At 56.1% G+C, this 12461-nt stretch overlaps 3 protein-coding genes across 3 annotated transcripts; 2 read left to right on the forward strand and 1 right to left on the reverse strand.

Moving 5' to 3' along the window:
- Positions 1-911: 911 nt before the first annotated feature.
- On the forward strand, positions 912-4176 carry LRP88_13627 (rab-GTPase-TBC domain-containing protein; the record flags this gene model as incomplete). The annotated part of the gene is made up of 3 exons (XM_083249986.1): positions 912-1430; positions 1482-2104; positions 2178-4176. The coding sequence occupies 3 exons, from the start codon at positions 912-914 to the stop codon at positions 4174-4176; spliced, it is 3141 nt and encodes a 1046-aa protein (XP_083094320.1).
- Positions 4177-6558: 2382 nt separating this feature from the next.
- LRP88_13628 (Reticulon-domain-containing protein) lies at positions 6559-7968 on the forward strand (the record flags this gene model as incomplete). Its single annotated transcript, XM_083249987.1, has 5 exons — positions 6559-6616; positions 6787-6819; positions 6883-7044; positions 7102-7400; positions 7453-7968. 5 exons carry the CDS (start codon positions 6559-6561, stop codon positions 7966-7968), a joined length of 1068 nt encoding a protein of 355 aa, XP_083094321.1.
- A 719-nt stretch (positions 7969-8687) lies between these two features.
- LRP88_13629 (GTPase BMS1) lies at positions 8688-12224 on the reverse strand (the record flags this gene model as incomplete). Its single annotated transcript, XM_083249988.1, has 3 exons — positions 8688-11972; positions 12031-12101; positions 12155-12224. The coding sequence occupies 3 exons, from the start codon at positions 12222-12224 to the stop codon at positions 8688-8690; spliced, it is 3426 nt and encodes a 1141-aa protein (XP_083094322.1).
- Between the last annotated feature and the right edge of the window lie 237 nt (positions 12225-12461).

The following is a 12461-nucleotide window of genomic DNA, read 5'->3' on the forward strand; positions in this document are numbered from 1 at the left end:
AGAGACATGGTGTTGCAAACGCATGGCCGCCGCCTGGACTCGATGGAGATTAGAATAACAATGCAATGCGGACGGGGCCCCGATCCAACCAGCCCCGGCCTAGGCCCCGGACGCCGTGACCTCGAGACCGCAGCCCATGGAGAACTCGTCCATTGAGTGGCCCTGCGAGGCTGGCCCTGGAGCGGATCGCCAAAGGCTGTTGGCCGCTGGAACGGCGGCAGAAATTAGCGGGTCGCTTAGGGGAGCTGTCACTGGTTGGTGGGTGGAGGTGCCCTGTCAGTGCACCCCGGCCGCCTTCAGTCGCAGTCCCAGGGCGTTCAGGGTCATGTCGACCACCTGCAGCCGCTCAGGGACGCCTTAGTCCTGCAGCCGCCCAGGGTTCAGGGTGTCCGTCCGTGTCGGCTTCCCCTTGAACTTCTTGGAAGAAACTCGGAGTCGGGAGTCAGACAACAAGAGGATACCAACCCACAACCATTCTCTAGCCGTATCGACGCCTCGGCGACTCTCTCACCTTCTCTCTGCGTACCACGCTTCGCTTTGCCACTCTCGTCGGCGCCCATCGACCATCCTTCATCCGCTGTCCTTAAGGTTTCCCTTGGATTCCAATCGCGAAATCGCCCCAGGAGGAGCTTCAAGCTCGTCCCCCGTTTCAGCCTCTGGGACCACCCCTCGATGACCCAACCATACTTTAGGAGCCTTGTTCAGCAGGCTGGTCCTCTCTTGATCCTCAAACTCTGGGCCTGATCTTCGGCTTCGGTTCTACTCCCGTCGATACCCAGCACGCGACAGACGGCCTGGTATTCCCAAGCATCGTTGTCCCAGCGAATCCCCGCCGCCGGCACTGGATTGTGTCTTGACGCTGCCCGTTCCAGTCCAGAGACTCAAGCTCTCCACTGTCCTGAGAGACCGGTATGGACGCCGACGTCCCAAAGAGCGGACATGAGTCTCTCCCTTCAACCGCGCCTACCGAACGAACTTCCATGATGTCCCGAGACCCAGGACCTGAGACCCCCAAGATGGCTCACGATTCTATGGTTACGGTTCGCCTCTCAGAGCCCGAGTCCATCGTACTAGATTCCCCCGTCGCCACCACAGGCCTTGATACAAATCAATCGACGCCGACCAAGGTTCCAGCCTCCGACGAAGTCTCCGTCTGCGAAACCCCCGAGCCCAGCTTGAAGCGGACCGACACGATCGAAGAAGTCGACGAAGAAGACGAAGGTGTCAAGACTCCGAGTACGGAAGAGGCAACAAACGCGGGAACCCCTCGTGAATCCTCACCGACCATGCCACCACCCATCCTTACGACCCGATCCCTGCGAGAAGAGCTTGCTGACGATGGTCACGTTTCGGATGACCAGGAAGAGGTGAACTGGGAGCAACTGGAGAAGACAGAAGATGAGCAGACCAAGGATGAAGAGACGGATAACGTGAGTTATTACAGCAACTTGAACTTGAAGAGCAGAAACTGACCGCCACAGTCGACGGCACTGTTGTTGGCCCGGCTTGAACAGGAGAATGCAAAGCTGGCTACGAACCCAAAGAGCGTCAAAGTCCAAGCCGTAGACCGCGCCACTGCGGAGCGCAGTGCGGTCAGCAAACCTCGCCCGCCCTCCATGGCCCAGCTTCGACAGATGGTCCAGGGACCGACGCCCCCTGCTTTGCGGTACTCGATGCTCCCTCCGCCTCCCATGACAGACCTCGAGTTCTACGCCGCCCTGGTCAAGGACTATCAGCAGACGGCCGCCCGGCTACCGACGCTCCTCTCAAATAAGATCCGCAAGGGAATCCCGCCGCCGCTGCGTGGGGTGGTATGGCAGAGCATGTCCGGGGCCCGGGACGCCGCGTTGGAGGAACAGTATGATCGCTTCTGCGGTGAATCTAGTCCTTATGAGATTATCATTGGCAAGGACCTGGGCCGAAGCTTCCCAGGAGTAGACATGTTCCGCGACCCCGAGGGCGACGGCCAGCGTATGCTTGGCCGCGTCCTCAAGTGCTTCAGTCTCTACGACACCAAGATCGGCTATTGCCAGGGGCTCGCCTTTCTGGTCGGCCCATTGCTGATGCACATGCCCGACAAGCAGGCCTTTTGTGTTCTCGTCCGGTAAGGAATCAGCCCCCAATATCCCTCCCTTCCCTCCCGTGCCAAGCCGGCAATCACTGACAAACAATCCAAGCCTCATGGAGCGATATGACCTGAGGGCATGCTTCCTCCCTGATCTCTCTGGCCTCCATGTCCGCATCTACCAGTTCAAGGAGCTGCTGAGGCAGAGCCTGCCCGTGCTGTCGAATCACCTCGACGACCTCCAGGTGGACCCTGCCTATGTCTCTCAATGGTTTCTGAGCTTCTTCGCCGTGACCTGTCCCTTGCCGATGCTGTTCCGCATCTACGATGTTATCTTTGCCGAGGGCGCTTCAGAGACATTGATGAGAGTCGCGCTATCCCTAATGCGGAAGAATGAGGCGCGACTATTGGCTTGCACTGAGATGGAGGATGTGATGCAGCTTCTTCTGTCCCGTGGCCTTTGGGATTGCTACCACTACAACGCCGATGAGTTTGTCCAGGACTTTGTCGGTTTAACAAGCGTTGTGACAAGGGAAAACATGCAGCAGCTGGAGCAAAGCTACCGGGAATCCAAGACGGCCACCACCAACCCTGTTCGGGGATCCGAGATAACCACTGCAGCTAGCCGGTTCCTGGGTCGTATCTGGGCAACCTCCACAACCAGCCTGTCACCCAAGTCGACCAACCTGAGCCCAGGACACACGGCGCCCGCAAGGCCGCTAAGCATGCTGCGCCGCAGTGCCTCGAAGCAGAGTCTCGCATCAACACTAAACTCCATGGAGGCCAGCTCAGCAAGCGTCACCAGCTCGACGTCGACAGACGCCACCACTGTCTCGAGGGATTCTTCCAATACCGAGGATGGAGGTATCGTGCGCGAGTCGACTCCAGTCGGCACCAAGTCCATGATCGCTCACAAGAACCTTGACGAGCGTAACCTGCACGGCCAGATTGAGGACCTGTTGACGGCTCTGAGCGAGCTGCAGCGCAACCATGCACTCCTGTCGAACCAACTTCAGCGAGAACGTGAAGAGCGACAGGAGGATCGTAAGGCGGTTCAGTCGCTTCTCAATGGCCTAAGGCGGAAGGCAAGCCGCGACTCGTCGTCGACTGAGTCGAGCGGTCCTCGAGTCACAGTCTCGTCGGCAGACAACAAGGAGCAAGATCCGGAAGACGAGACCGATGAGACGAAGGAGCCCAAGGAGCCCAAGACACCAGTATCTGAAGAAAACGAGCAATCCAAGCAGGAGAAGACCCAAGAAGACTCCCCTTCTACTCAGGACCTGGAGAATCTGCTTGACATGGTGGAGCGTCGGTTCCAGACTGAAGAGGAGAAGCGACGGTCCTCGATGCTCATATCGAAAGCGCAGCTGCGTGAAGAGTTATCTCATGCCAAGGATCAGCTCGCTGGTGCCATGTCGCAATCGCAAGAGTACAGCCGTCAGATCCATGACCTGAACCAAGAAATGTCAACGATCAAGGAGCAACTCCGTGAGAGCCATGCCCATGTCAGAACTCTCCACCAAGACAAGCAAAGGCTTGAGAAGCAGATGCATGGCTTGAAGTCTCGAGTGTCGGCCAGCTCGGCTCATGAGTCGAGCAGGGACCCAGAGACAGACCGCAGCAGCAAGGCGAGTGGAGTTGGTCTGCGAGAGTTCAAGCTTGGCCGCAGCAAATCGACACCATCGCAGTCCGAAACCGAGCCCGCGCCGACAAGCAAGTTCAACAAGCGAATATCGTCTCTGCCGCGGGGCCATGAAGCTGTGCCAATGGTGACCACGACAGCGCCTGGGCCATCGCCAAGTGAACATGAGGCTTTGCTCGTGGAGCTCGTTCAGGCCAAGACGGCCGAGGCAGTAGCCAAGCAGGAGGCAGAGGAAGCTCGGCAGAAGCTGGAGGCTCTGCGGAGATCTCACGGACTGGGCCGCGTCGAATCGTCGCACGGCTCATCGGCATCGCAATCCGGGCCCGGAGGCGTTTTCGGCCTACTTACCGGTCACGGGATGGGCCACGGAGTTGCGTCGGCAAACGAGCCCCCGGCAAGCAAGCCGGCACCGGCGAATTCAGGATCGCCAGCAGCATCTGGAGGAGGGTTCTGGGGCTGGCGGAGGTGAGCTTGATGAGCACGGCTACAGCTTGTGGGATCTAGGTCCCAGCCAAACCAAGCCTCAGCCGCTTCGATGATGGGTCACGCGACATGCCTTTGATCGGTTTCCGGGGTCCGAGGACGTTTCTTTGTACATATTTGTTTGGAGGCACGAGTCCCTCTTTCTTGTCGAGCACACTTTCTGGGACGCCATGGCGGAAAACTCGGGGACTCGTGGGGTTTTGCTGGGCTGGGCTGGTTTCGTTTCGGCCACACTGCGCCCCTCATCATCAGTCGTTCGTTTTCTTGGTTTTCGTGGCACCTCACGTTATCACCATTGTCGTCATCTGTCAGGGCGTTTGTCTACTTTAGCACGGGAGTTGGAGTTGAAGGCTGGTGCCGTCTTTTTGGCGGTGATTCTTTGTTGGAAGTTTTTTCTTAGATTCCCGCACGATCTGCGGATAGACAAACAGTTGCACAGCATCTATAATTGAGAACAGAAAAAAGAAATGAAGAGAAGAGAAATGATTCTAGCTCGTCACTACTGTATGCGCCTCGTGGGAAACCGGAGAGGGGTTGGGGGATCCAAGCAAGGTACGTGTTGATGATGCAGGATCGGCTTTGCTTGACGGCATGGACGAGTGCTGGCCAATGGGAAGGCTCGAGAAGATGCGGCTTGGAAAGGGAGGTTCCGAGTGGATGGGCATTTCCTACGTGCAGTTTTACCTATCCGGGTTTGGACTAATCATGAGGTTGTTTAGACAATATCAGACAGAGATCGAGACGCTGATTCGAATGCTGAGCTACCTATTGAGGACTATCGCGGGGAGCTAGACGAGTTGCAACCCTTGTTGCTATTGTCTCTTTGCCCAGGCTGAACGAACTCCTTATCTCTTTCAACTAAAGATAGTTGCCGTGTGCTACTCGCAATAACATGAGGCCTGTGCTTCGAGAAAGATCCCGGCTGTCCTGTTATTTTTTTCCACCTAGGTTCCTAGCCCCATCAGAGGAGGCCCCCCTTTTTAGCGTGATTATCACATGCATTGACAAGCTGGCTCACTTTGAAATGACCAGATCATCCATCATGTCAAGGCATCATTCACCCCATTCCCTGCAACAGCTGCAAGGGGTTTGACTTGGGGCAGTGAGTGGTCTTTGAGAGTGACTGTCATTTATTTCTGGGATATGTATGTCAATCTGGCCGCTGAAAAGAGTAGGCTGTCGTCTGCACCTCCAGCGCTATCTGCCCTTGTGGGACACCAGCTGGAATGTCGTCGTTTCAGCGCCGCGATGACGGGATTGGCCTTGGCCGGATCTGCTCGGACGTTTTGAAAGTTGTGGTGGTGCGTGACTTGGCAGGTACATGCAGCTTTGTGTTTTCCACTAAGCGCCGCGAGGTCCCTCTCGGGTCCTGCCGTTGTGTTGCACTGCGTCATCCAAAGCTAATGAGAGGGAGCTCCACCGGTGGGTGGGAGGATTTTCTAGCAGAGCAGCAAAAAGCAACGCCATCATGGATCCAAGCTCTATCGTCCGAAGCGCAGGATGGCACAAAGAAAGTAACGGAAAACGGTCTTTGATGCCCGTCCGTTGATGCCGGGCGTTGTTCAGCGTCCTGCCGTGCTGCACGCTCCACTAAAAACCTGCTCTCAGGCCGCTGTGCTCTTGTTGTGAAATGTCCCGTCCCTGTAATAATTCCCGTTTTTTTTCTGTGTCGTCGAGCGTCACTGCCGTCACTGGTTTCCGTACCTGCCTGCCTGCCTTTCCAAAACTTGGTTACTTCCAATCTGTCCTGTCCCCTCCAAGACCAAAAAGTAAACTTCTGAAGCAACGTCATTCCTCCTCCATTCCTCCTCCTCTTCCTCCTCCTTCATCTTCTCCATCACCATAATAATCACCAACCTTCTTCCCAAGCTAACGACATTGCGAATAGCATTCTCCTGTTCTCAGCTGCGCTCATCAGGTACGTCTTCAACATCCTAGACCTCGTCTTCTGCTTGTTCCAGGGGTGCTCGTCTCGCTTGCTTTGCCCGTTTCTCTCACACGACACTCCCCCGACCGCCCCTTATCGGCAGACAAAAAAGCTCCAGACCAGACCACAGGCAGGCAGAGCAAGAGAGCCACAGGGAGCGCGCGCGTGCGAGCGAGACAGAGACAGCTACGTAGCTCCTCTCAACCTCCCTTGTCAAATCCTACCCTGCATCAATCAAAGCTTCCAAATTCTCGGGCCACTTTTGCTCACGCCGCCTTTCGCTTCCTGCAGAACATCTCCATCCTCTCCCGAATCACCTCCTATCCACGCAACGCGCGCCCGTCCACAGTCTTCCTTCGCCTAGTCCAACTCGCCCCGACGGTCCTGCTCAGCGAGCGCAACAGCTTCCAGACACCCTCATCTCCTCGCCAGCTCGTCGAAATGGCTGATTCCGCCCCGGCCGTCAACGGCGGCTCTCTTCTTGAGGCCACCAAATCCAGTGAGGTGCGTCGTTGATGCGCTGTCCTCGTACGGGACATCTCGGACGCAACATTTTGCTAACCACATTCCACAGTCTTTTCATGCACTTTTTGCACCACCATAACTTCGATCGCAACCACTATTTGAGATCCTTTCTGTAAAGCAACATGGCTGACCTTGCTACTCCAGACGCCGCTGCTGCGTACCAGTCTGTTACCAACGGTATGAGCTCCTGCCTTACCTCTCCTGATATCTGGCATGTTTTGCTAACACAGTCTCTCACAGGCCCCGTTGCGCAGAACGTCTACGACCACACTCAGAAGGCTTCCAACGAGCTCTCCAACCTGGCTGCTGCTCGACGCACTCCCTCAACTCCTGCTGCCACCGGCCAGCCTCTCACTCACTACCACTCCTTTTTCTCTGAGCTCCTGTCTTGGAACAACCCTCGTAAGTCGAGCTCTGTCTGCTGTCCAATTTGATATAGCTGACCAGCTTGTAAAACAGGAGCTTCCGGTATTGCCTACGTGACCACCGTCTCTCTTATTTTTGCTGCCCGATACTTGGATGTCCTCCGATGGGCTTTCAAGGTTTCGTGGATGGTCCTTGGTGTGACCATCCTCGCCGAGGTTGTTGGCAAGATCGTACTCAACAATGGCCTGGCTACTCAGGTTCGCCCTCGTCGATACTACACCGTTCCCCGTGAGACTCTCGACCACATGATTGGAGATGCCCATGAGCTCGTCAACTTCTTTGTTATTGAGGCCCAACGAATCATCTTTGCTGAGAATGTCTTTGCTTCTGCTGCTGTAAGTGCTTGCGCAAGAGTTACATGATGGACGTGACTGACATACCCAGGCCTTTGTCGCTGCCTTCATTTCCTACTACCTTGTCAAGCTCGTTCCCTACTGGGGCCTTGCTGTTATTGGCACCACCGTCGTTTTCTTTGTTCCCCTGATTTACACCACCAACCAGGAGCTTATTGATGAGCAACTCCACCACGCCTCGGAGCTCATCAACTCGCAGACCGCCCAGGTCCGAGATGTTGCCTCGAAGCAGATGGAGCAGGTTTCGGCCATTGGCAAGCAGTACGCCGGCGACTACAGCGGCAAGGTCCATGACCTCCTCCGAGGTAACCATGGTTCGCGCCAGAAGATTGAGAAGCCCACCAAGGCCGCTGCCCCTGTCGTCAAGGAGCCCGAGTTCCCCTCTCCTCCTACTGAGGACCCCGTCAAGTCGGAGGCGGCTCCCCAGATTCCCACCCCCGCAGCTCTCAAGGAGGAGATCTCCGAGCCTACTGCTATCGATGCTGCAATTCCCGAGGTTCCCAGCGAGCCTGTTGTCGCCAACAAGGAGCCCATGATTGCTTCCTAAGCAGCCGATACGAAGCAGTTTCGACGTGTACACGAGCTGAGAAAAGGCATAGCTGGCCTAGGCAATGAATGTGTTTTACGGCATTTCGGGGCGCATGTCTTTCCTTTAATCGAGGGCAAGGGATTGTCAGATTGGAATCGGGCGCGAATTGGTTTTTGGGAGCATCCAATCCTTGGCAAACAATGCGAGAAACGACTCTAGTTGACAGTGATGAAAGATGGCTTAAAATATGGATATGGGTTGGGCAGATGCTGGGTTCCGGAAGAAGAGCGAGGACCTGGTAGTGGAAGGAGGCGAGGCTCTTGATTAATGTGTCGTCGATGGTTGATGTTGATGGAACGCCAGCATCTGGCTCAAGGCTTGTTTTTGCGTGTGTGCGAATGCGTGCGTCTTGTCTTTGTTTCTCGAGGATTGGTGTTTAGGATTGTATACTGTGTATTCTTGCAGAGGGCCTGGGCCTTGCGCGTAACCTTTGAGCCGAGATGCACAATTACAACTTGTATTCTTATACTGACTTTAACATTTTTATGGCAAGTGATATGGAGTTGCGTGCATACAAGAGCCTTATAATACTACTTGTAGGAAGTTGAGTTGGTAGTAGAGCACAAATACTGGTGCAATATATTCAAGTTTTATTCTCATAACGCCAACCCCAAGAGGTATACATCTACTTTTTCTACCATCCCCCATAGACTGTCGTCGACTGATAAGACCCAGACCTACTTCCTTCGCTTGCCACCTCCTCCGTCTTCGCCGGCAGCACGCTTCCGGCCATTCTTGCGCCAGAACTCCTTGGTCTCGCGCTTCTCGCGGGCCTCCTTCTTCTCCTCGTTGTCGGCCAGCTTCTTCTGGAAGGCGGCGCGGTTCTCCTCCTTCTTGGCGCGGCGCTTGGCGGCGGCGTCGTTGCGGATGGTGAGCATCTGCTGCATGAGGGCGCGGGCCTTCTTCTCCTCGGAGCCCGGGGCCATGATGACGGCGCGCTTCTTCATGTAGGTGTCGCGCTTCTGCTTCTTGGTCTCGACGATCTGGGACTTGAAGGGCAGCTCGGCGGCCAGGGCTCGGGGCACGCGCAGAGGGTTGAAGTGACGGGTCTCGCGTTCGATGGACCGGTACTGGCTGTTCTTGAGCTGAGGGGTGGCGACGCCCTGGGCGCGGCGGACCTCACCCGTCAGGCGCATGGGTTGCCAGCCGATGAGGTTGGTGACGGGGTTGTAGAAGCGGTGCGGCTTGACTGGGTACCAGGCGCGCAGGAAAACGATGTCGCTGAGGAGGATCTTGTCCTCGAAGGTGGCACGGAAGTGGCCCTCGGGCTTGGACAGGGCACGCTTGATCTGACCACGGATGCCTGATACGGTCTTGATGGAGGCGCCTTCAAACTTGGCAATCTCGAGCGACGAGTTGAACATGTCCTTGATAAAGGCCGTGTTCTTGTAGATCTTGGCGGGTGTACCCGTGAGCTTGAGCTTCTTGACGATCTCGGTCGACTCGTCGACGCTGAGGATAGTACCGGTGGCTGCGATACGGAAGCCGGCCGTGGACCCGGAGAGGGAGTTGAAGCAGACAAAGCCCGAGTTGGGGGCGATCAGGGGCCCGTAGATGGTACCGAAGCAATGCATGTGCTCAGGTGTGTACTTGAGCATGCGGTTTCGCGTCCGCGAGTCGGTGGTGCTGTAGATAGGCATGGTCTGGAAGCGTCGCCAGCCGAGCGAGAAGATGAGGGGGTCGTTTGACTTGAGGATGCGCTTGTGCCAGCGGTGCCTCTTGATGCGGACCTGGAGGAAACCGAAGCGGTCCTCCGTGGGGGACAGACCGCCAACAACGATAGGACGGCGGGCGTCAAACATGGAGACAAACTCTGCGGGGACGTTCTCGAGGATGATCTTGGCGTACTTGCCAGCGCGGTAGCCCTCGACGGCGGTTCGCTGCCTCTCGTCGAGGTTGGAGAACTCGTCCTTGTTGATGTCGAGCTGCTTCTGGATCATTGCCTTTTGCGCCTCGTACCACTCGTCCTCGCCAAACTCCTGGATGTCGCCCCCTTCCTTGCGGGCCTTGGCCTTGTCGTTGAGGAAGCCTTCTCGGTCCTCCTCCTCGAACCGCATCTTGAGCTCCTCCTTTCGCTTGGCGTTCTTTTCTCGCTCGGCTTCAATGTCGTCGGCCGCTTCTGGCTTCTGCTCCTCCTCGTCTTGTTCTTCGGCTTCGAGATCCTCAAACACGCCGTCGCCTTCGTCGTCCGAGTCCTCTCCGCCCTCCATATCATCGTCGTCATCTTCATCCTCATCGTCTCCCGCGGCGAGGGCTGCTGATGTGAACTTGCGACGCAGGGCCTCGACGTTCTTCTCCTCCGCCCACTTTGCGGCGAGGTCCTCGTAGTCGTAAAGGGGTATTGACCTGTCCTCAACAGAGTCCTCCTTTTCCTGTTTTGACTTCTTGAAGAAATCGTCATCGTCATCATCCTCGATGTTCTCCTCCTCTGACTCGTCCTCGTCGCCCCTCCACCGCTTCAGCGCGTCCTCGGGGTCCATTGAGTCGTCGTACATGAGCCTGGCCAGGTCGCCTGTGTGGTATGTGCGTCTCTTGCCGTGAAGCTTCAGGGCGTTTCCCGTTAGGTTGTCCTTCCACCGTAGTGCAGCGGCTTCTTCGTCCGAGTCGTACTCTTCGTCATCATCCACTTCCTCGGCTTCAGACATTGAGCCCAAATCTGAGTCGCTGTCGGCAAAGGCAAGATCATCCTCATCGACGTTCTTATCGGCATCCTTGCGGAACATCTTGCCCAGCTTGCCTTCGTTGAACTCGACCTCGGCATCCGAGTCGTCCTCATCGTCGCCGCTGACGAAGCCCTCGTCGTCCTCATTCTCCTCATCATCCGACTCATCGCGCTCTGCGAATCGAGCCTTGCGCTGTGTTTTACGTCCTGTATCCTCCTCTTCAGGAACTGCTTCAACCTGGCCACCGCCCTTGAAGAGCTGTACACCACCCTCCATCTGACCCAGGAGTTTCCGCTCAGCCTGAAGACCGACAATCATCTCCTCACCCTCTCCTCGCTCGGCGTTTTCATCATCCTTGTCAAAAGTGAAGCCCTTCTCTCGTGTGATCCAGATGGCATCGCCTTCAATCTTCAAGCCGCTACGATCCGACATGGGCGCATGCAGCTTCTTCTCCTTCTCGTCCAGCCTTCGTCGTCCCGTCTTGCCGGTAATCTTAGCGAGCGCCTGCTCCATAGCAGGAGTTGGACAGGGGTCTGGCAGAACCTCCATGTTGGAGACTGTAAAGTCACCCAAGCCAGGAACGTGTACCCGCTGTCCTTGCGACGCAAAATTTGTGCCTCGTAGATACCCAGACAAGACAATCGATCGGTCGCACTTGGGATCCTCCTCGATCTTGGTGGGATGCGTGATATCTCGGAAACTGTCGATAATGGTGTAAGGGTGCGAGTTGCGCCAGATAAGCGGACGAGGGTTCTTCATGACGGAGAGGAAACGCGACAGGTTATGGATTTCGCGATCGGGGTATCGTCCATTCATGACACCAGAGAGATAGAAGAGATGCGCGCCCTGGTACAGCTCGGTCCACAGTCTCTTCTTGAGCCTCTTCTTGGCATCCTTGAGCGCCTGGGGCTTTCGGAACAGGTCGAGATGGGTCAGGATGCCAAACACATTTCCAGGCATACCCGTGGCGGCGAGGATATTGAGGAACTCCATAGTCTCCATCTCGAAGCCGTAGTTTCCGTCAATCATGAGAAGGACAATGTCGGCCACCTTGGCGATGTCGACCATGGCCTCGAGCTCGTTGGGGCATTCGACAAAGGTCAGGCGCTGCTTCTTGGAAGTGACGACGGTAATGGGGCCCTGAGGGTCGGTTATCGTCTCCTTGGCGTATCGTCGGACAAGTGACTTGAGGAGAGTCGTCTTGCCTACGCCGGGAGGACCGACGATGGTGACGAGGCGAGGCGGGGCCTCATCGGGCAGTCGGTCGACGAGGGGAACATGGAGGCGCTTTTCCTTGATCTATTCGTAGTCGTTAGCATTACATACCATTAGAGTAGCTTGCGCAACGTGGTCCTACATCCTGCGATCTCGCTGCTTGTCGTTGAAGCTTGCCCGGGTTAGAGAATGCGAACGCCTTGGGATTGCGCTCTGCGGTCAAGTCAGCCATGCGCCCCGGCCGCGGATTGTGCAGGGAAACAAACCTCCCGTGTGCTGCTTCTTCTCCTTCCTGTCCTTGGACTTGCGATGCGGCTTGTGTACTTGGTCCTCCATGGTTGCGCGTGCTGTGCTTCACGGGCTTCCACGGTCCATCACCAGTAACAAACCAAGGCCTGTCGCTTTCAAAATTTCTATGGTCTCTTGGGAAAATTTATCCGATAAGGCGATAAGACATTGAAATTGGCTTATCGATAGCAGGCGGGGCGTCTAGTTAATGCCGACTTTGATTGGCTAGCAAACGCGCTTCTCGTTTAGAGCTCCTTCCATCAGCCACGGTTCAGCCACATGAGG

Source organism: Fusarium phalaenopsidis (assembly GCF_050370095.1).
Source record: "Fusarium phalaenopsidis strain FUZ10S chromosome Unknown contig_32332, whole genome shotgun sequence".
Taxonomy (NCBI): Eukaryota; Fungi; Ascomycota; class Sordariomycetes; order Hypocreales; family Nectriaceae; genus Fusarium; species Fusarium phalaenopsidis.